We start from the raw sequence: 23869 nt of genomic DNA, 5'->3' as shown, positions 1-23869 counted from the left end.
TCTTCTCCTTTGATAAAAGCAGCAAAGAGTCCTGTGGCACCTTATAGACTAACAGATGTTTTGGAGCATGAGCTTTCGTGGGTGAATACCCACTTCGTCAGATGCATCCGACGAAGTGGGTATTCACTCACGAAACCTTTTACCCCTCTGATACTTCTCCTTTGATGTCATACCCATTCTTTGCGAAGAAGAACAACAATCACCCATTGACCTCTAGTAGAATTAGCTGTAGCTTGAGCTATTGTGGAAGCTACAGTTAACTTTGAGTCCCAGTTTCCATTCTAGCCCCTTTCCTTCAGTTCGGTTCTCAATTTTGTTTGGGGCTGAATTAAAAAAAAATAATAATGTGACAACATTGTTTCTTAAAAATGCAGCAGTTGAAGCCTAGTTTACTATATATCAAGAGCACAGATCTCCAGAAGCATCTTGAGTGCTATTGCGCAAGGCTTTGGTAGTGGGAATGGGGCTAGTGGCTCCACCATCTTTTGCCACTCAGAGTAGGGGTGCATAAGCTACAGCAGGGCCTAATGCAGCTCTGTGATCAGTTGGTGGGGGCTTGAGACTTAGGTCCTTATGTGAGACCCTCTGCAGGGACCAATGCGCGTCTCTGCCACTGGTACTGTGCACTGATATCCAAGACGTGGCTCCCAATAATTATGTAGAATTTGAAAGCAATGGGGCAGATTCTGCCTTCAGAAGAATGTAATCTTGCTGATTTCATGTGGGAGCCATGAATATACCTAAGGACAGAGTTTGGTCTAGAAAAAAATAATCTAGACCAGTTTTTGACCTGTGCCCATCTAAATGTTACCAAACCAGGACCAGCCAAATGCTGAACTGCCTGCTGTTTATAGACAAGAACACCTTAGTGAATGGATTATATTATGGAATCTGTTTGTCCTGCTTAGATGGAGAAATACAGCAAACACTTGGAAGTAGTAGTTGCAGAACGAACCCAGGACTTAATGCATGAAAAGCAGAAGACTGATCATTTATTATATAGTAAGTCAATCATATTACAGAAAACATAGGGTATTCTGAGCAGTAATAATTGAAATTTAGCTTTCCTAGTGGCAAACAATGGAAGAAACTACCCTTTAATAGAGTTCCTCCATGCAAGAGTCAATAGATATGTATAATTTCTTCATAATACCCCCCCGCACCCAAAGAAATACTTTTACATTGATTAGTTAATATTCCAGTTTCCTCAACATTCTGAGACCCTCTTCTGTTGCTGAGAATTTCAGCTTGTGCAGTTCCAGGCATGCTAGAGGATCCTGCAGAGCTCATAGAGGGGTTGGGTTCTTTCGTAGATTGTGCACTATAGAACTCACAAGAGGGTGGGAATGACAGGACAGACAGAGACAACAAGGGAGAGAAATCAGGAAGGAGAGAAGGGGAAAAGGAGAGAGAAAAGAGGGAGAGAGAAAAGACCAGAGATGAAATACACAGGAGAAGAGGAAACAAAAGGCAGTAAAGAAAAGAGAGGAAAACAAAAGAGACATAAAGAAAGATAGAGTCAGCGATGGGCCTGGTTACATCTAGATTTCCACTGACTTTAGAATGTTTAGCTCCCAAGCTTTCTTCTAGCCAGCTAGACTAGGATTCAGAAAGGATGTTTGATTCCAATTCAAGCTTCTCTCTAATAGTAACACTAGTTTTAATAATAATTATTGTGATACAGCATGGCCAGAGGGCAGCAGGAGAGTGTTAGCAGGGAGCCTTATTCCCTGCAAGGGGAGGAAGGTTTGCTATAGATTAACTAGAGCACCTGAAACCAATTAGAGCACCTGTAGCCAATTAGAGCACCTGAAGCCAATTAGAGCACCAGCAGTCAGTCACTGATAAAAACCCCTGCTTCAGCCAGACAGTGTGGGAGTTGGAGCAGGAAGGTTTGGTTGGAACAAAGAGCAGTTTGAAGGAGAGGAGAGGAGAGGAGAGGAGAGGAGAAGAGAAGTGCTGCGGTGGGCTGAGAAATCCAAAAGAAACCCTAGGTAAGGGGCACCTGGCTTGTGTAGAAGGAGGGCAAGAAGCCCCTTCACAAGCTGAAGGGCATGGAGTAGTGGATCTCTTTGCCTGACGAGTAAGTGGGGCTGCACCAGCTACCAGCACCAGACACCGTTACAAGGGGGGCCTTAACAAACGCACACACTGTTGATTTGAAAGCATAGACAATATGGCTACAAGGGCAGACGATTTAGGAGATGCTGTAGTTTCCGTGCTGGCAGGGGGAGGCTAAGAAAGCTTAGGAAAGAAGGGCAAAGCATAAGAACAGTCAGGGATCCAAAGAGCTCATTCTAGCAAGGACAGAATAGACATTTGAGAGGGAGAGTTCTAACACCACCCTACATGAGAGTATTCCCAACTCAATCCATATAAAAGCTCTCCTTTAAATCTGAGATTGAGAGAAGTGGGTTGGAGATGAAACAAATCTTCGGGTTTGATTCGTGACTGCAGGTCCAGTCTAGGCCAGGTCTACACTGCGACTTTTAAATCGTGTTAATGGCCGATATATCCAATTTAACGCTGTACCTTCAACATTACGTCCGTCATTAATATCGAGTACGGCTCCTTAAATCGATTTCGGAACTCCCCAGACAGAGGAGTAGCGCTAGAAATTCGATGTGATAACGCCCGGATTAGGGTTTCGTGTGCGAAATCGATTATTGGCTCCTAGAGTATCCAACAGTGCCCACTGACCGCTTCTGGGTCCGCAATCCGAACCGGATTGGCGTGGCCGTAAGGGGCAAAGCTCCGAAGACTTTAGAAGACATTTCCTGCTTTCACGTGTCCAGCCTGATCAGCACGGGTGGAAGATGCAGTTAAAATGCAAAAGTAGCTCCGTGCATTGAACCTTACGGGAGATACTAGATCTGATCGCTGTAGGTGAGACAATCTGTTTATCAGAGCTCCGGTAAAGAACAGGAATGCCAAAGGTTTGAAAATAAACTCCAGGATACAGACAGCAGTGCGTGACAACCGTAACCGGGAAGCCAGAGACTCAAACGAGAGGTCATGGAGGGGAGGAAGGGAAGGGAGGGAGGGTTAGAAGGAGGATACAGAGTACCAGGACCCAGCACTATTTGCATCTTTGGCTGAGCGCCAATGTCTGTAGGCTAATACACGGTGTCTTGCATGTTCAGAACAAGCTCGTCGTCCCCCCTCCCACTCCCCGCCGTGAAAAGAAAAGTAAAATAAATAATTCCTTGAGTACTGTAAATGTCACCCTCTGTGTACTGAATGCTGCTGGCAGACGCGATGCTGCTGCGGTGAAGAGCAGATGTTTTCTGCCCAATCACGCACTGTGCTCTCAACCCGGAAGTGGGAACTATGGGATAGCTGAGGAACAGCTAACCACAGTGCACCGCTCCTGAAATCGATGGTAGCTTTGGACCATGGACGCAAACAATCGATTTTGTGATCCCACTGTGGACGTGCTAAACCGATTTTATTAGATCTGTTTTGTAATATCGGATTAAGCTAATTCGAAATAATCGTGCAATGTAGATGTACCCTTAGATATGACAACAGATCAGTCGCAGCTGGCTCACTTGATGGCTTGTGCTTTACAGAAATGTGTGACTCTCAAATGAACCAATGCCAACAACCCATCCCCACCCCACACCTTTTGCCCAAGACTCCCTCTCCCAAATGTTTTCATTGCTGCCTTCTCAAGCAGGGTGTGGTAGCCTTATCCTCCTTCCTACTCAGTACAGGGCTGAAGTCTCTCTCTCTGGGTTCTTTAGAAAAGACACCACTCATTCTTTCCCCCGTTATTGTAGGCTTGCAAGGGGTGGCTGCCACTTAAAGACTACTCTTGCACCAAATCTTCCAGGATTTTGGAGGCAATGGACTCTGAACCCTTAAATGTTAATGGCAGTGATGAAACACCTCTTGCTGCAGCAGCTGTTGCTAGCTAAGATGCTCAGGATCTCTAATGTGTGCATTTGGTTTCTACAATACTCAAATGGATTCCTTAGCCACAGAGCTAGCCCTTGCTGCTCAGTGTAGGAGCCAGTTTCATAAGGAATGGGAGAGGACTCCTGAGGGACTTGGGGTTCCTTGCCATTTCCTGGTGACCCCCACCAAAAGCTAGAAGTGCTGATATCCTCCGTGAGGCCCTGCGCCCCTTCTCCAGAGTCCTTGAATGTGGAGAGGAGTAGGAGGGAAGTCCAAAGTTTTGCACAGCTCTAGAAATTAACCACTCAAAATATTATACTGTGTTTTCTTTCCTGGATTTGTTTCTGGAGATTTTTGCCCTAAACTTAGAGCTAACCCAGTGTGTGAAAGGGAAATGGGATTTTTTAGCTAAGGCCAGCATCCTTCTAGCAAATGCCTGTTTAAAATGACTCGTGTTGAAGGCTGATGGGGCTGTATTTTTGTTCTGAGACATGGTAGTGTCGGGGGTGCCCAAAGAGAATGGTATTCGTCATGCCAGTGAAATAGCAAGTATGGCTCTCGACCTGGTGGCCGTGTGCAAGACATTTAGGATTCCGCACAAACCCAACACCCAGCTAAAGATACGAGCAGGAATCCACTCAGGTACGTGGCTATGCTCCCATCTGGCAAATGTTTGTAATAGCGTCTTGTTTATGTAAAGAGTGAGCTGAATTTTCAGCCACAGGCTGAGCATCCAATTTAATATTCATAGCCCCAGGTAGATGCACTATCACCTTATCCTTAGAATCCAAGATCCTGTGACAAGGCAGTTCCTGTTGAATGGCAACTGTTGAGTTTTAAATGGCCCTCACCATTCCTCTGTCATGGATGCTTTTGAAAAGAGCGCCCCACCAGCCAGACTGGGAGGAGCAGAGCCCACTTGTGTCTCACAGAAGGAGAGAGAAAGCTGATGCTAATACAGGCCAGGAATGGTAATTTTGTTGCCAATGCTAGTCCCAGTTAGTTTGTTCGTGATCCCAAAAGAGTCTTCTCACTTCCTTGACTCAGCCCCACACTTATGCTTTATCTGCTTCCTGATCTGGGTCACCATCTGATTTTCCCATTCAGCTGCATGCCTGGCTGGCAATACAGAGTCTGGATTAGACCAGCACACATGGTGCGATGCTCAGCACTGTGGAATGCGGCTCCACCAAGACTATTAACCCTTGTTATCACAACAACAGAGCAAACCCTTCTCAATTTAAAGCAGAATGGGCTGACATCACAGAACCAAAGCTAAGATTCAGTAGAGATACCTAGGAATAGAAAGCTCCTCTGCTATTGTCAGCAATATATGAGCTGGGTTCCTGCTCTTGTTTTCCAGGTGCTTAGTGTGTGCAGGGTCAGCCTAAGGTATTTTTTGTGGGGCCTAGTGTGAACAGCTCCTGTGAAGACCTTGTCATGGGTCCACTTACCACAGTGGTACCTCTTTACAGGGATTAGCTCTGCCAGCCAGTATGCCCTCTCCTGATGGCGTCTCTCTCGTTGTTCTCAGCCTGCAGATCCACCTCAATCCAAGTACCAGTGTCCTCTTCATGACTCGACCCTCTGGCCATGTCACCATCCATGTTTCCCCTTTCCAGGGGGGAAGTATCTCTGTCAGTAGTCCAGCCACTTCCTCAGTGGCTAGTGGAGGGTCCCAGGACCACCCACTACTCCAGGTCCCAGCCCAGGGACCCTGTCAATGGCAAACATGTGCCACGTCTCCTCAACCCCCCTTATGACTGCTATGCTTTCCTAAACCTCTTCCCAGGACCCCAGCACCTGCTCTGCCCTCACCTCAGAGCCTTCAGGCACTGCTCTGTCCAAGGTACTAGCACTCCTTCCTCTAGCTAGGAACACACAATTTCCTCCTTGAGCTCCAGACAGTTACTCACTCTGCTCTGCTCTGTGACCCTTCTTATATAGGCCTGCTGGGCCTGGATTGGCTGCTTCTCACAGCCTCTCTTCTATTGGCCACTTCCTCACACAGCCTCCCTAGGTCTATTTTAACCCCTTAGATGCCAGTTTTGGGCAGACACCCCATCACAGACTCATCTAGCTCTCTGCCCATCTATGACCAGGCCCTCCTCCCCAGGCCCTTCTGTGTACCTTTAGCAATTCCTGCCTGCCTGTGATCCCTCTGTCCCAGCCCTCCCCTGCTTATAAGACGGAGGTGAAGTACAGCTTGTCAAATACAGGGGATGATTAGGACAGTATCAGCATTTATACCTTGTCATGGTGCAATGCAACCAGACTGCATCACAAATGGGGAACTGGGGACACAGGACCAGAGCTGTGTATGGCACTGGGCCCTGTGCAACCACTGAGGTTACATAAGCCTAAGGTCCATTCAGAATGTTAGTTAAAAACATCTCCCAGAATACTTGGCTTTCTTTCCTTCAATAGGGCCAGTTGTAGCTGGAGTTGTTGGAACCAAAATGCCCCGGTACTGCTTGTTTGGAGACACTGTCAACACGGCTTCCAGGATGGAGTCCACCAGTGAGGGTAAAGAAAAGCCAAATGCTGGGGCAACGCTTAGCACATTTTAATGAGTCGTGGAGAAACAAAGGGCTGAGTTCTGAGTCCAGCCCTGGCTTAAGAGGGTGCAACTCCCAGCATCTGGAGGCTTTTGACTTGAAGGCTCAACTGTACAGCCAAGAGCCACACACAGAGGGGAACCTACATGCATGGCTTTCCCCTCTTGTGAAAAAGGGGACTCCACTGCCTTGTGGCAGCCTCCCCTCTTCCTCCAGGCCCAAGAAAGGGGTCTCAAAGGGTCCAGAGTTCCTTGCAGGAGATGGGGCAGGCTGCAATCCGGCCCTGGAGAGGCATAGGATTAGCAGGGGAATGTTCATTCTTCCTCCTCCTTCCCTGCACTCGTGGAGCTCATCGCAAAACTATAATATATTCTATGGCCCACCCTCCTCGTGTAACTTCCCTTTAAATGGGGAGTCTAAGAGACTGCTAGTGACTGCAAACAGTTTGACAACCTGGCTCCATTGGAGCTGCACCCTCAGCCAATGGAGGTGAGGGAAGTCTGTTGCATGGGGAAGCAAACCCTATCGTCCAGCAGAATGATTAGGGAGAAATCTTCATGAGAAGATCTTCAGATAGAGTTCTTTTTCAGCTCCTCCCAGGGACTGACAGAGTCCCGAGTTTGGTTAGCAAGCTTCATCTTTAGCTGAGCTGAGAATTAAAGGCTTAGGAGCTGAAATCTGATTTGCTCGGAGCTCCAGGGGCCAGAAACAGCTGAATGAGCCAAAACTGGGGAAGGGAGACTTTTATTTGTTCTCTAATCTGTGAGAGAAAGAAGGTTACATAATTTTGTTGAATGGCGTTACAATGCTTTTCAAATGTATTAAAACAGGGCAATTTTTCAATAGATTTTAAAGGGCTGTTCTGCTCTGAAAAGTGACTCTCAAAATTGTCATGTTGGGGTTTAATATGTCCATTGTGCCTTACTGAGTCCATATCAGATTTGCCCAGTTTACAATTTGAAAGTGTGTTTCCTCCCCCATCCTAACTGCTAGCCTTACAAACTCAACCCATGGATCTGAAAGTCAAGCTGGGTTCTTTCCTTCTCACTCATCATCACTAGTATGAAGACTCTGCAGAACAAATTGTGCCCTCAGTGACATCTGTTCACCCCCATTGTCTCCAACTCATGCTTTCAGTTATGTGTGCAACCTCATTAGCCTTCTGTCGATCTCCCAGTCTGCTCCCTTCCTCTTCTCCCTTTGCACTCTCCTGGAGTGAACTTATTTGATACCATAGGCTCAGCTACCACTTTCATGCTGATGACTCCCAAATCTTTTCCTCTATTTCTCACATTTCATCTTCTCTTCAGTCATGTATCTCTGCCTATCTCTTACCTCTCCTTCTGTATGTTTTATCAGCACCTCTAACACTGTGTGCTAAGAAAAAACTTATCATCTTATAACCTTAATCCTCTCCTCTTTCCATGCTTCTTTCGGAATAGTCATCTGAGGATTTCAAATAGCTTTACACACTGTAGGTAACTAACCCAGAGGACCTCATAGTGATAGAAGTATTAACTTCCGTGAAATCCAGAATTTCCATCCTGTGTAGACATAGCATTTGTTTCTGTCCCAAATTGGGATGAAATGTTAAAATATCAAAATTTTTTGTGGGGCAAATAGTTCAGAAAAGTTTTCATTTGTAAATTATGGAAACATTTGATTTCAGCATTTTTCAATCTAAATGAAATGTTCTGAGATTTCTGAATCAAAATGCTGTGGAAAATTTTGATTTTAAGGAAACTGTTTTTCTGTCAAAAAATCATTTCAGTGGAAAAATCCCCCCACCCCCAGCTCATGAATCATCCTCATTTTTACAAATAGGTAAATTAATTGTCTTGTCCTATGTCACACAGAGAATTAGTAGTAGAAGTGGGAATAGAACCCATGAGTCCTGACTCCCAGTCTCCTGCAATGGATGAGATAATAAGCATTTTGCATGAGTATAAATCCTTCCTTGGTTAAAGATGCCAGAATAATTCAGTAGAAATATTTATACAGTTACAGGAAATGGCACCTCCCCGCTCTTTCTATTTATTTATAGGCTTGGAGGCAGTGGATGGGTGGAAATTTCTCTTAGCTTTAGTCTTTGTTCAAAAGTGAGCGCACCGAGAAGGCAGTGGCTGTTCAGTGGCCACCGGCTAAAACTCCAGATGGATTTCTTCCCTGTGAGATGAAAGGGTCACTTGTCTAGCAACTCCAGCCAGGCAGCTATAAAGAGCCGAAAAATAATATCGGATACAGGATGTGATGTGAAGTGTTTGTTGACAGTCGCATATGTGTCCTGAGATGACTCACAAAGAGACCAAAGACCTTTCAGTTCATCTGTGAGCATTTCAAATAACATGGTAGTGACAGCCAAGAAATGAAAAGAGCTAGGTGTCATTCAATAATAATGACACAGCCTGGGGGGGCAGATGGAAGTTTAGTTGCTATTTGTTGCTGGCTATGTCTTCAGTGGATAAATGGTTACAATAATATGGCAATTCTCCCCCCTCCTTCCAGCCCTTAAAATACAATGCAGTTCAAATACGTACCAGCTGTTGGAGCAGATTGGAGAGTACATATTAGTGTGTCGTGGGAATTTGCAAGTCAAGGTAAATATACGGCATTTGCGCTCAGTTTTTCAAAGGAGGAAAGTGTGAACTGTCTTCTGGAATGCTGTTGTTTTAACCCTTCATACCTTCCTCGCTCAGAGAAGGGCTTTACTGAGTCTGAGTGGTGCCTCCAGCTGAAGCGGCCTGGATGGAGTTCCATGGAAGGATCACTTGGCGGAGTTTACTCCTGGGTGACATAAATTGCTCCCAGGCCCAGCCAGCTCTGGGAGTGAGGGCCCAGACATGGGATCCACACTCAGATTCATGGCTTGGCAAGCCGCTGTGCCTGCCTTCTTCAAATCAAACACGAGACTTGAAAATAGTGATAAACAATAAATGAACACAAACTTTGTGTTTGGAATCTGTCAATCCTAACGGCCCCCATTTGGGGAAGTAATTTCATTCTCGATGGGATTTTCTCTTTGTGGTGAAAATGGACCTTGAATAATCACAACATTTGGGAGGAATCTGAAGCCAGATCCAAAAATGAACGTTGCAGGCAGCGTCTCTCACTCTGGAAGTGGCTGATAGAAAACGCTTGGCCCTGGACTTTGAAGGGTGTGAAATCTAGAACCCATTTTTTTCATTTTGGGTCCATATCTGTCTGGCTAATTATCCTGCAATGTGAAGCATGCAGGTAAATGTCAAAGTGTCCCACAGTTTTGCTTTGCAAAAACAATTCATTTCCATGGCCTCGCTCTGAAACAGTCCCATGCTTAGCTACACCACATGGACAATTGAATCCTGGTACCAAGTTACCACACAATTTCCACTGACCCAATGACAATATAATTACAGTTTGTACTGCGGGTAGGACCTAACCATGTTGTAACGATGTCTCACAACCAGGCTAAAGGTCTGGTCTGGCCTCAGGACTTTGCTCAGGCTTTGAGCTCAGTAATGGGATATGGTAAAAACACAGTTAGATCCAACCCACACTACAGATTGTCATTGTCTTGTAAGTGGATGAGAAGAAAAGGCTGTGATAATAGCATCCCCTGATTCATTTGTATTTGTAGTGTTGACAGACCCATAATTAAAATTAGTGAAACTTTCTCAGAGATTAAGTGTTTTTTTCCATCATTAATAGACACAGTAGTAATGGCTAGAGCACTGGACTGGGACTCAGGGGATCTGAATTCTATTTCTAGCTCTGCCACAGGCCCACTGGGGGATCTTGGCAAATCATTTTTGTCTCTCCAGGCCTCAGTTTCCCTTTATGTACAATGGGGTAATGATACTGACCTCCTTTACAAAGCACGTTGAGATCTACTAATGAAAAGAAATATATCAGAGCTGGTGATATCATTATTACACATTGACTTACTTTCCTCCGTAGGGGAAAGGAGACATGGTGACATACTGGCTGGAAGGAAAACAGAATATTGCCATCCAGAAGAGAGCACCCATCACTACCACAACCTCTCAAGACCTTGATGGAACTACTTTTAGTTTGATTCCAGGAGTCTTGCCCAATGATCCTCTCTCCAGCCCAGCTTAAAGGGCATGGGTAGATGTTTAGTTGTTCCAGTTTCTCCTTGTTTTCAGTCTTTTAGATCTACCTGGCAAACTTCTCATGTGATCCAGGAAGGCCTGGGATATTTGAAAGCTTCCATTGCCATGCCACACCTAGAGGCAAAGCAAGAAAATAGATGCTGCTCTCCCACAGCCTCTCCGGATGTATGGACAGTCATTAATCAAAGCTCTCTCCCTTAATCTGACGGGAACAAAAATAAAGAGGTAAAACAAATCACTGGCGATCATAAATGTGTGGATAATTAAGAAATTAAATGGATTCTTCTGAGTCACCAGCTATCCAGAGACAGGGATCAGACCTGTACAGCTGTCACTTGGTTTTGGGGGGGAAAGCCCTGCAAACAGCCCCCATTATCAGACTTGGCACAAGCAACAGGCTGGAGATGCCAGCATGTTAACTCCTCTCGTAGTGAGAAGGAGAAAGGGGAGGCCATGCTATTTAGTGCCAGGGTGGTGATAAGCCTCATGGGATTAATTTGTTTAATGTTTTGAAAGGAGGGATTGAAATGTGGACTTGCTAGAACTGAAGGCCAGGTAGAGTCGGAGGGAACAATGTGGCCTAGTGGATAAAGCATTGGACTAAAAGAACTCAAGGTGTCTGGCTTCTGTCGATAGCCATTGGCATGACTTTGTGTAAATCAGTTCAGCTGTTTGTGCCTCGGTTTCCCCATCTGTAAAGCATGGATGATACTAACCACCTTTGTAAAGTGCTTTGAGATCTAGGGATAAAAAGAGCTGGGGATTATTAAATAGGAGAACGAATGTGTAAACAATTCATGTCTGAGGCTGCTGCAGGAGCTCTCTGGAATGCTGGTCTGACACTCCTGGATCAAAAGCCATACCCCGAGCAACATAGTTATACTGACCTAACCCCCAGTGTAGACAGTGCTATGTTGACAGGAGGGCATCTCTCATCAGACACAGATACCACCTCTTGGGGAGGTGGAGTACATAAGCCGATGGGAGAAGCTTTCCCGTTGTCATAGGCTGTGTCTTCACTAAGCCCTACAGAGGCACAGCTGCATCGCTGCAGAGCTGTAAGTGTAGCAAGCCCTCTCTATAAATCTCCATGTTTGCTGATGGAGATGGGTTTACACAAGTGGCTTCTCATACCAACTCTGTCAGAGGTTATTTTCTCTGAATGCGAAGTACGCTGTACAATGTGTGCTGTATGCTATTTGGGACTCTGCCATTTTCCTTTTTTCTAGACTACAGATTTATTTTAAATGGCAGCAGATTTTCTCTCGGTCAGGGCTACTCTGTCTTAGAAAAGTTTCACTGGCTTAACTAAATTTATTCCAAATCAGTCTGGATACACCAGAGCAAAACCCTAAAGTGTACTTAAACGAATATAAATCAATTTAAATTAACTGGGTAATTTACTGGCTCATGCCCCATGTAATTAGCATATTTTATATTAAATATATACTGTGTGATCACTGAGATTAAAATTAAAAGGTATCACTGATACTGAAATTTCTTATTTAATTGGAAAGCACACGCAATAGTAATAGCAACTGACTTTATTGAGTGAGATTACAGTATATAGTCTGACAATTCTTTTTTTAAAGTATATTTTTCCATTTATCTAAACTTGAAATGTTAAATTTGCATACATTCCAAATTTTATAATATAACCACCAATAAGCTCAAACTCCAAGTCAACCACAGCATTGTAACATGCTTTAACACATTGAGTCCTGCTGCTGTTCAACCAAAGCCCCGTTGATCTGAATACCATGTATATTCCTGAAACACTTTGATCTACACCATTGCATCATGCATTATATATTTGGCATTACGCTTTCACTGAATTAACATGTTAAAAGTTGGTATTAGAAATTATAGAAAGGAACAGATCACAGGTCTTTTTGGAAATGTGAATTTGTTACCGTTCACTCTGTCTCTTGCATATTTATTTGTAGAAAAGTTGCAATTGATACTCATCTATGTTATACTAATGTAGACTGCTAGGATTAAAGGACATTATCATGAACATTTTCTGAGTCCAGGTTATTCTAAATAGAAGTCAGTTGTATGATCATTTGAGTTTGTACAGTGTTTGTGTGACAGTGCTTAGGAAAATTGTTGGACTGACAGCTGTGGCTATTGAGGACATATCTTTGGGTTTGGTCCAAAGCCTAATGAAGTTAATGGAAAGACGCCTGATGACTTCAGAGGGCTTTGGATTGGGCCATTTACTTGCAGAAGATGATGATCATGGACAACACCACTGTAAACATCCCTCCGTTGCTTGTCAATAGCTCTCACCCCTATCTTGGACTGACCACCCCTGCAGTGATAGTTTTCCATAGCTCATTGAATACCTGGTCAGACTTCTAGAAAGGCTTTGATTAGTGTCAGTTGTGCTGATGGCATCTTGATTAGTGTCATTTATGCAAATGGTTCTTGTGATGTGGATATTTGTCTGCTGGGAAATGGATGTACTGTGCGATGTGAAATACAAGTTGCAGTGTTCTCAGATGATTTGGCAGGTACTTGGGATTTACAGACATACCTAGATAACAATGTTTAATCGATTTGGCCAAAACTGCATCACCACCTATCTCCCTTCACCCCCCAAAAGGTCTGTTTTATTATCATGACTTATCGGTCTCAAACCCACATTCACAGAGTTCATGGAAACAACCACAGTCCAGCCCTCCTCCTGATAGCCTGCTAACAATGACTTACCTGGGACCCATGAAGCCTCACCCCAATGTAAGGCTCTGCTTCTGAGGCCCAATTGGTGAAGTCCCGGAACAGCTGATTGGCTCTACTTAAACCAGCAGCTGTCTGAACAACTGGTCTCGCCTCACCCCACACTTCCTGCTCTTTCTGCTTGATTTCCTGGCATCCAGACCCGGCTTGACTTGTGGTTCCTGACCTCCAGTTCATCGCCTGCCTCTGACCCCCTGATAGCCTGAGCTGCCCTGTCTCTTGTTCCCAATGTGTGATTCTGATCTCCAGTTTCTTTCTTGCTTTTGATCTTCCGATATCCTGATTCTTGACCCCTGTCTCAGGACTGTGGACTCTGCCTCCGACTACTAGGCCTGGCTGCTCATGACTCTGCCATGACATTCAATGTTATATGAGCGCCACATTTGTATTGGAAGTTACAAACATCCTGCAGGGTGCTGAGCAATTAATGGAGCTGCTGAGCCCTCAAGCCAATTAAAAATGAATTAGGTAGCAGCATGATGCCTTATGGGATCTATCATGCTTTGGAATGATCTGGTTCAAAATGTTACATTCAGCATTTTACAAAGTTGCTGAAAATCATATTGTGAACTCATAGGGCCCCAATCCTGCAAACGCTTATAAACTTGGATAGATTCACAAACACATAAAGTAGTTCTATTTAGGATTGGTTGTAGCAATGAAAATTTTTCCACACACAAACATTAAACAAAAAGAAAAGTTTTTGTGTTGCTTAAAAAGTCACTTTTTCATTGCAAACCACACAAACCTAGCTCTATGTCCATTGAGTTAAATGGGACTGTACACATGTGTAGTTACTGCAAGAAAAACTCCGGGTAATTCTATTATATCTTTAACCAAACAGATAACCCAAATAACATCTTCTGTGGAAGACGATTCACACCACCGGGAAGTATAGCCATAGGGCTTGATCCGGCTCCCACTGAAGTCAATGGCTAATATCGCACTGGCTGTAGTGGTTCAGCAGGGCTGATGAGAGGGGGACAAGGGGAGGACAATTGTACCAGGCCCCAAGCTCAGGGAGATCCTCAAAACATCTGTAACTGAGGGGAAATGGGAGGGATGGGAGGGATGATGTACCAGGGCCCTAAATTTCTCTCGAAGGCCCTCGGTCCAGGGTGACCAATCAGAACTCAAATTACCAACCAAGTGCCCTGATATGAGACTCTGTAAATCTCTGAAGAGCTAAGTGCTCTCCTATGACACAGATCTGTGAACAATCAGCTTGTGCAGAAGTTTTTGTGTAGAAAGGGGACACGATAGATGTTACACTTATAGAGGTCGGTGATATTTTCCTCCTCTCTTTAAAATATCTATTCCATGTTTAAATTTGAAAGTAGATGGATACTGAGCATTTCCAGTGATAGGACCTGATCCTGAGAAGTGTGGAGTACCCCCTGCGAGGTGCTAAGCACCCTCAACACTCTCTCCCAAGTGGGAGGTGAAGGTGCTCCATTGTTACTGGGGCCTCTCAGCCCATCACAGGATTGGGCCCTCAGTGTTTGCTGTCATAGGAAAATAGCACATGTGGACAACAAGAATACCACTCTGTTTTTATGAAGTGTTGATTTTATGTGTGTGTATATATATTCTGATTACTATTTATTACAATTTCATCTCAATACAGGCTATGTACAGGTAACGATGCACGCAGGCATCGGAAATAAATAACATGATACAAAGCAGAAAAAGAATTACAAAATTACGTAATATTTAACTAAAGTGTCTGAATGCTGAAGAGTGGATGGAACAGTCAAATTATAAAATAATCACCAATATTATAATTTTATTGGTAAATCAATTTTCCAGGTTTAGAAGTTCCCAGAGTTTATTCAATCAAACTTAACATTGGGAAAACTGTCTTTCTTTCTTCAAATAGAGCACCTAGCTTTCACTGAAGACTTGGTAGCAACTACCTAACATTTAAATGTCGTGTTGATATTTTCTGTAAAACCAAAGATTAGCTCCTGGGATATGTAAGTAGACCTAGCCTAGAGTGCCTCCCTAACAGATCTGCAGGTCTCCAAATAAGGACGATGAAGCACCTGCTCTAAAGGAAGGGACCCAATCAAGAGGCTTCCAACCATTCTGGGAAACTTTACAGAGCCAGACTGAACCTGACTATGCAGCACAAGTCTGATCCTGCTCTCATACAATTCCATGGTAATATTTCATTGGCTTCAGCCATGCAGGACGGATCCCCATTTCTGTGTGGATAACTCTTGAGACAGGAGTCAGTGGGCTTTCTATACATGGACAGCCAGAAGGTCAGACCTGTGGTGCTACAAAGATCACTCACTCTCTCCCTCCCCAATAACTTCCTGATCCTAGCCAAGTACTTTTACCTTTCTTCTCCCTGAGCAACTGGCCCATACTGACATGCCTGGCATGAGCTTTGATCTCTAGGTTTAAAACAAATATTCAAAAGCACTTTTCCTCCTCAGATTATAAATCAATCCTTTTCACATTCAAAACAGCTGTGTGAGTTTGGTGTTTGTAGAAGCTGTTGGCTTGGAAGCCCTGAGCAGCAAAGTCCTTTGTAAAGCCACAAAACTCTAGTAGAAGGACTATCAGTGCAGGCTGCTTCATAAGTGTATCAAGGGGTTGGTTCGGGTTTTTTTTTTTTTTTTTTTTTTTTTACAGATTATTACATTTTGATACTGAATTAAAGCACAGGATGCCATTTACTGTATTTATGTGTTCTGAAAAACAAAATACCTTTATCCCTGAATTTTAAAAAGAATTTTGTTTCTTGTATGTTATTGCATCAGGTGCTTCATGTTGGCTTATAGACTGATCCCGAGAGGTGCTGACAACCCCCAATTTCAGTTTACTTAAATGGGAGTAAGGAAGAGGCACACTCTGTGGATCAGACGCATATTTACATTCAATCTGTGATGGATTAACCCTTTCTGTCACTCTGGGACTAGATGAAAAATGGAGCCTGACCCAGCCAATTCCACCTAAGGGTGAGAAGAAAGGCCTTGCCGGGGCCCAGAAAAGCACACAGATGATGCTGAATCTGGCAAAGAGATAGAACTTATACAGAAAAGTCCACTGACTGAAGTGGAACACAATGAAATCGACACAATGAAAACAGAAAAAATGATGAAGTTATATATCCCTTTCTCTCACTTAGTGGTTGGATGTTGCCCCTTATTTATGCTGGCTCAAGGTTTTGGCCAACCTGGACAGTACATTAAAGGCCAGATTTTCAAAGAGCTCAGTTCCCATACAGGCCCCTAAATCAAGTGACCAGGTTTCCCAAAACCTTCAGCAGCTCCCAGTGTTTTCAATGGGGCAGTGTGGGGATTGGTTTTCAGCGGAACTGCTGGGCGTCAAGCACTTTAGAAAATCTTGAGTGAAATCTTGGCTCCATTGAAGAAAACAGGAGTCTTGCCATTGGCTTTAGTGAGGCCAGTATTTCATCACTGGTTATAACAGTACAGTCCTCCAGCCTTTAAATTCCACATGTCCTGCAGGAGATATTCTGCCTGACAAGGCATATGCTGTTGAATAACGTTTGAATTCCTACAAGGAGATTCTCCTTTCCTAAATGACAGTGGGATTTTAAAGCACCAGGCGTGTTGAGATGAATTCTGGATGTGAATTTAAACTTCCCCAAATCTTGCATAAAGGTCTGTGAGTGCATCTGACTGCAGAATCAGGTCAATACCCAGGTCAAGCATCAGAGCTTGCTCCTTAGTGTGTTATCTTCCATGCTTTTAAAAACAAAAGGAGCTAGAATCCACTTGGCTGGTAAAGGAAATGTAGTTCTGTCTCCTCTGTATTCTAAGGGGCTGACAGACTCAGGGTAACTCAGGCATCACTAGAAAAAACATCACCTCTGAATATCATAAATAAATCCTGGACTGGATTTTTGCACTCATTGAAAATGGATGCAGAATGCAAGAGCTTCTGGGTTTCATAATCCCATGGGAAAGACAAGTAACAAATATTGACACAACATATACCTGTCCCCATGTACAGTGTCTGCAAATTAGAATCAGATTAAAAATATGAGGCATGCGATGAAAGCACCACATAGGGAGTTGAGATAGTACTTTCTAAAAAAAATCCTATTACATTTGATAGAAAACACTTCTTTTAATAGCACTGATGTTAGCAACTTGCAGAACAGCTGGGAGGACAAAGCTGGATCATTTCAGACCAATGGTTTCTATCAACACAATGTGGCTGAAACTTAGGCTACATCTACACTACAGGATAAATTCGAATTAGCTTAAACCGATTTTATAAAACAGATATTATAAAGTCGATTGTGCGCGTCCACACTAGGCACATTCGGTGGTGTGCGTCCATGGTCCAAGGCTAGCATCGATTTCTGGAGCGGTGCACTGTGGGTAGCTACTGTAAAATAATGAGGCCAATAATGTCGATTTCCGTCCACACTAACACTATTCCGATATGGTAATATCGATTTTAGCGTTACTCCTCTCGTTTTGTAGGAGTACAGAAATCGATTTAAAGAGCCCTTTAAATCGATATAAAGAGCAGTGTAGTGTGGACGGGTCCAGCGTTAAATCGATTTAACACTGTTAAAATCGGTTTAACAGCGTAGTGTAGACCAGGCTTCAGTAACAAGGTGTGGAGGCAACTTCAATGATTACTGAAGGAGCTCAACCCTAACAAATGGTGCTCAGTACCCCATAAAATCCGGCCCCTGATGAGGCATGGTTCTGACCATTTTGAAAATGAGACCTAAGGTGACTTAACTACCAATCATCATTTATCTATTTATTTTGATTGTTAGTTATTATTAGCGAATAAAATGTCCATAGGAGCATTGCTGTGAACGATGCTTCACACATATGGAAAATACAAAACCCACTCCAAAGAGTGACGGTCTCAACCACAGTGAGGATTTTAAATCACCATCTCAACTAGGCTGATGATGTAGGGACAAATTCTGCCACCCTGACACTGAGTAGTCCCTTATTCTATGAGTAGTCAGCTAGAAATCAGTGGGACTGTTCACAAACTAAGGAGCCCATTCAACATGAGTAAGTGTGTCAAAAACTGGCCCTTAATGTAAGAAGCCAAATTAGACTGCTCAAAACAAAGGTGAGGGATGAGGGAAGGAGAAGAAATGACATTAACAAACAAACACAAAAATCACAAGGGGAAAGGGAAAAGTGCCATTGGGATAATATAATATTTCTATAAAACTCAGATCAGTTGTACAGACCCAGTCCTGAGCAGGACTCAGCACTGTCACCACTGACGTAAACTAGGAGTGGAGGGCACTCAGCACTTGTTAGGATCAGGCCACACGTGTTTTTGTTTCCTTTGTTTGCTTTCTAGACAATGATGAGGTGAAGATACAACTACACTTGGGCAGAGACTAGAAAAGTAATAGAGGATTATGGCTGCTGATTTCCTGGTTTTCTGTTAAAGAAACTGCATGGTGTTTTGTAATCTAATCTGTGTGGATAAAAATGCTACAAACAAAATAAAATAAAATAAAATAATGTAACACTTCAAACTATATAGTGAACATAGTTGATCTGTGCATCACCTTTGCATTACTTCAGAAAAAAAAATACCCATCAGTGCAGAAGTTACAATAAATGCTACAATCAACATTATATTTTATAAATCTTAGAAATCTGTCTTAAGTGCTTTATCACCTGATCTCTACAAAGACAATTTAATTGCCTGATCTTGCATCACTGAATCAATGAAAGTTTTGCTGTTGACATCAGTAGATGCAGGATTAAGCTCTAAGAGATGAAGAACATTACAGTTACGTTCACTGCCTTGAGACTTAAAAAATCAAGAATGAAGTGAAATTTTAACCCAGGAAGAGTGGGTGTTTTATTGAGCTGGCAATGACATAAGGAGACACTTCCAAGTCATTAGTTTGAATCATACCCAGATTTATAATGACCATGCGTAAAATTCAGCCCTGAGATGAGCAGGGACAACTCCATTAAAATCAATGGAATTGCTCCTCAGTCCACCAAAATCAAGGCTGATCATACAGGCTGTAACCATAATATGACTGCTTGGGAGATAAATGTCGAGGTTTAAAATACACTCACCAGCAAGAGAGGCCAAGAACTGAATGGCCAGAGAGATTAAACAACTCTCTGGTTTAAGAGAGAAAGTGTAGATCAGGGAGGGAGGCGCACTGACAGTCTTGCTGCTGCCTATGCTCTGCTTGTCTTGTGTGTAAACAGAGGGCTTTAATCTCCAGGATTATCAGTTTGGCACTTTTCATGGACACTAAGGGCTTGAACCAAAGCTCACCAAAGTCAGTGGAAAGGGTCACAGTCAATCCAATGGCTTTTGGATCAGACCCTAGAGACACTTTTTTTTTTTTTAAATGGCCTGATTCATCCCTGATTTCACTCTATTCCATTAATTAAGGGTAATACTGAACATGGGAAAAGGGAAGATTCTCAAGCAGAGTAATTTCAGAGAAGGTTTGTCCATACTCCTCTGGTTTCAAATTCCTATTTGTGCTTATGTTAAACTACCTATAAATACTCTTTAAACTTAGCATGTATAATTCTGGACCCATTGTCTTCAATGGAGCCAGGATTCCACCCATAATTTTCTCTGTTTGTAACATTAATTTTTTTAAAAATTGTGCGTAACTTTCACTGCTATAAAAACCTGCTTTCATTAATAAAAAAGCAAAACCCAGAGGTCCAACAGTAAGAATGGAATATAGTGCATGACTCACTGTTGGTTGATTGCATATTATATCTTTGTCATGTCATTTGCCACTAGAATTTATTGCCTAGCCTTATGAAAGACCTTTCTACTACGTTTCAAATGTTTGGTTTGGCAGACAACATTTAAACCTAAGCGAAAAAATCGTTGAACCTCTTCTTCATACCTATTTGCAGAACTGTCCTAATCTGTGTTCTGCATGGGCTACTTATTTGCTACCAAACACAATGCAAGGGGTTGTTTATATTGTAGTCTCTACAATTCAGGACTCAGGTTATCTGAGAGGTTGCCTTTCTGCTGATGGGCCTGATCTCAAGTGGTGCTAAGTACCTCTTGCGCTATAGTCAACAGCCTCAACTCCCACCGATGGGGGCTGAAGGCATGCAGAAAGCCTTATTCTGCGCCATGAGAGTCCGTTGGATTTTAGCTGTTGACTTAAATGGGAGCAGGATCTGGCTTTCAGCACCATCCAGGAGGTGCTCAGCACCTTGCAGGATCAGGCCCTATATTCTGTTATGGGGATTAAGATCTCTTGAGCTACTCTTGGAGACAATTCCTGGGGTGTTTTTGTCCAGGGCTGGAAGCTGAACATTTTCAGTTGAGGGTCTCTATCTCTGTGGGACTCATTTACTCTGATAAAAGCTCGAGTTTTGCAAATAAAAGTCCCCGAACTACACACCACAGCAGCAAGACCTATGGTGTATTAATATGAACTGGCTGATCCCTGCCTGAGACTAAACTGCATTTGTTTTATTTGTCTGAATAGCACCCTGATGCCACAGCAATGGGCACTGTGTGAAAAATCAGTACATAAATGCATAAATAAAAGAAACAAGATTACATTTAGTGCACCAGAGAGAAGTAGAGAAAGCCCATGCTGGGAAATCTTCCCAAAGCTCCCTTTGGCAATCTCCTTTGAGCTGACTGTCTGTAACAATTTGAGAGCAGTTTCCAAATGGAGGGACCCTCAGGATGCCTGAGGTTTGCTTTTATTTTCCAAATAATTGCACAGACATAATGAGGAGTTGTTCAGCTTTCAATCTCTCAGTGGAAAATTCCAGAGCAGTTCCTGCAGAATATTCCCAGGCTCCTGTTAGTCAGAGGTGACTTCTTTTTACACTGGTAGTTCAATAAGTCTGTCTGGTACAAATTATGGTTTATTAAAATAACTAAAGCAAGAACTATTATTAAGACTTCCAGCACGGAAAGACTTTTCAGAGCTGTGCTGAGCATTTTGTTGTGGAAATCAAGGCTTTGTCTGTGAACTGCTAACAAATTATTTTATGTTTTAGCAAACATTTTTTCCTAATAGTTTAACCCTTAGATAGGCTGTATAGATTACATATATATTACATTGTATCTATACTATGGTAATATACATGTTAGATTCTGTGTAATATGTAGTACATTTATGTAAATTGTATTATATATGTATGTGCAGTTTGCAGGCTCTAAAGGGTTAACCACCAAGCTTTCGTATCACTCAGGTCATGGTTCCAGTATTATGCATCTGTGATCAGTGAACTCGTTAACAAAACATACAGCATGGCTGTGGAAAAATCGTGCCAACCATATTTCCCTAGTCTCTCCTACCTTAAAAATGGCTTTCATAATATTGAATAAAATATCATTATTCAAGATCCATGGATAAACATCTGGAGTTTTTGAAGAGGTATGTGAAGATGACACTTCTCTAAGAGCCTGATCCAGCTTCTGTTACAGCCAATAGGAGTCTGTTGACTTCAGTGGGAGTTGGATCAGACCCTAAATCTGCAAGTAATTATACATATATATATATATTCTCCCAAATCCAGGGACCCCTGCTGCTAAATCTCGGCAATGATTTTATCAATATCTTGTTATAAAGTACAGCTGTAAATGCCAAACATATTAGAAAGACTTTGGTGGATTCATTAACAACTAAGAATGAAGCAAAATAGCCAAATACTTGTACCTTTGATATAATTGCTGATAGATTTGCCTTCAAAAATTCTCTCTATCCTAGTCCCCTTCCTTGACTCAGGAGGCTGGCAGGGTAACAGCCTACAATGTTGCTCTTTGATTTCCTAAAAGAAGGTCATGTAAAATCTAATAAGAGCAGAAAACTGAAGTCAGACTTTGATTCCCTGATTTTGCCTGCCTGAGTCTAAGACTGATTGAACTATCTAACAGCTTAACATCAGGCAGCCAACTAATTCAACTGCACATTGACTTCTATCAATTCCTTCAGAAATAAAGGAAGTGACACTATTCCTAAGATCCACTCATTCATATTGCATGTTATTTTAGACAGCGAGCTCCAGGCTTTTGACTCTTGCTTTGATTTTAGCTGACAGTCAATGCCTTCATCTTGCCGACTTGTCTAGGAGCTCGGGTCTTGGGAGCGGGGGTGTCTGAACAAAATATTCAGCACTGATATTTTTTAAAATAATTAAAATTGATTTTCACAAAGCAGGAGTTCTTAGCCTTAAACATGCTTATTTACTTACAGAAAGTATTTCAGGCACAAAAGGTTTGAGCATCAGTCACATACCAGGTTAAATTTGTAATAGTATGAGGAGCGTTCCATGCAGTGCAATCAGCTACTTTCCCCTATTAAAAGCTGAAAGATGTAGAGTCTGTAAAAATACATAGAGATATAGAAAGTGTGCATCATTCAAACTATAGTTTCATGGTCTGAGCTGACTCCAGTAAGGTTTATATAACAACAATATCTGTCGTAAGGGCTATTCTCCTTATAGGAACAGACAATTATACTGTCTTTTGGAGCCACAAAAATGTTGTCCTCTGTGTCAGGGCAGGCAGCACTGTCCCAGGGAGGGAAATTTTTCTTCTCCAAGGCACTGTAAGTGAGACCCTCTCCCACGAGCACATTCCCCGGCATCTCCGGGTAGCAGGTCTCCAGGTATCTCAGCATCTTGTCCTGGTCCACCCTTTTGATCAGGCTCTTGCATTCTCCCGTGGTGGTGGTGGTTGTGGTGGTGGTGGTGCAGATGGACACAGAGTCCTCTCCCTTCAGCACTTTCCTGTCCTTCAGGTATGCTTTCTTGGCTAGCTCATCGCAGCTGCCTTTGCCCGATTCCAGATCTGAGGGCGTTCTCAGCAGCTCCACCACTTCCTTGTCTTTTGCCTTTTTGCAGCAGGGACGCTTGTTGTCAGGCCATTTGGTGCAGCCATCTGTTTTCCTCGTTAATGCAATGGCAGCTATGCCCGGCAAGCAAATAGCAGGTCCTATTGCCAGGAGGGGGATGTCTCCCAGGGTTTCCCCTTTCATCCCAGAAACGGTAAACATGAAGCCAAAAACAAGGAAGACGCTGACCAAAGCCACCACTAGTCCCGTCCTAGGGTTAATGTCGTCTGGTCTCATGGCTCCTCACACCATGCAGATCATCAGACTGCTCTCCTTCAAAGGCAGTGCAAAGCTGAGGAGGCTTACGAGCCTGCCTTTGAGAGCTTTCCTCTGGAGGGATTTGCTGCAATAAACACACAATAAAAAGTTTCCATAAAAAAATCAAAAGCAGATCTTGTTTCTCTCACCACAGTCGTCCAGGGAGAAATGGGTCAATGGGGAAATCCCTTGCACTCCCCCTAAAAATATCCCAGCGCTTCTGCCAGCCAGAGCAGGCTTCCCCGGAATAAGGATGCTGCACCAGGCTAAAAAGGCTCGTTGTAATCTTACACGGACAGCCCCGAGGGCCTCTGAGGCTCTTTTTTGGATCCTAGGCCAGATCAGTTAAGAGGAGATGCATTAAGAGCAATTGTAGTGCATACAAAACCGAAGCAGTGAGTTATAGGGCATATGTGCGTGCATGTCAGAGACAGAGGGGGATGGACTTTAGATCCTGGAAAGAGACA

The 23869-nt window shown here is 43.1% G+C and overlaps 2 protein-coding genes across 2 annotated transcripts in view; one reads left to right on the top strand and one right to left on the bottom strand.

Moving 5' to 3' along the window:
• Positions 1–10556, top strand: part of LOC116828369 (atrial natriuretic peptide receptor 1-like) — a 44094-nt gene extending 33538 nt beyond the window's left edge. Inside the window, exons 16-20 of the mRNA XM_032786537.2 lie at positions 909–1002; positions 4390–4542; positions 6328–6426; positions 8964–9055; positions 10395–10556. Of these exons, the coding sequence (XP_032642428.1) occupies positions 909–1002; positions 4390–4542; positions 6328–6426; positions 8964–9055; positions 10395–10556 (600 nt within the window). The remainder of the gene's footprint in view (positions 1–908; positions 1003–4389; positions 4543–6327; positions 6427–8963; positions 9056–10394) is intronic.
• A 12043-nt stretch (positions 10557–22599) lies between these two features.
• TMEM215 (transmembrane protein 215) lies at positions 22600–23381 on the bottom strand. Its single transcript, XM_032786535.1, has one exon. The coding sequence runs from the start codon at positions 23379–23381 to the stop codon at positions 22671–22673; it is 711 nt and encodes a 236-aa protein (XP_032642426.1). The 3' UTR covers positions 22600–22670.
• Between the last annotated feature and the right edge of the window lie 488 nt (positions 23382–23869).

This window comes from Chelonoidis abingdonii, chromosome 6, assembly GCF_003597395.2.
Source record: "Chelonoidis abingdonii isolate Lonesome George chromosome 6, CheloAbing_2.0, whole genome shotgun sequence".
In the NCBI taxonomy this organism is placed as follows: Eukaryota; Metazoa; Chordata; order Testudines; family Testudinidae; genus Chelonoidis; species Chelonoidis abingdonii.
Note: the sequence above shows the minus strand (reverse complement) of the source record. Positions and strands in the feature narration are given on the sequence as shown.

Bases quoted from the DNA above. Each gene is read 5' to 3' on its own strand.
- TMEM215 (XM_032786535.1), bottom strand. From the start codon at position 23,381: ATGAGACCAGACGACATTAACCCTAGGACGGGACTAGTGGTGGCTTTG.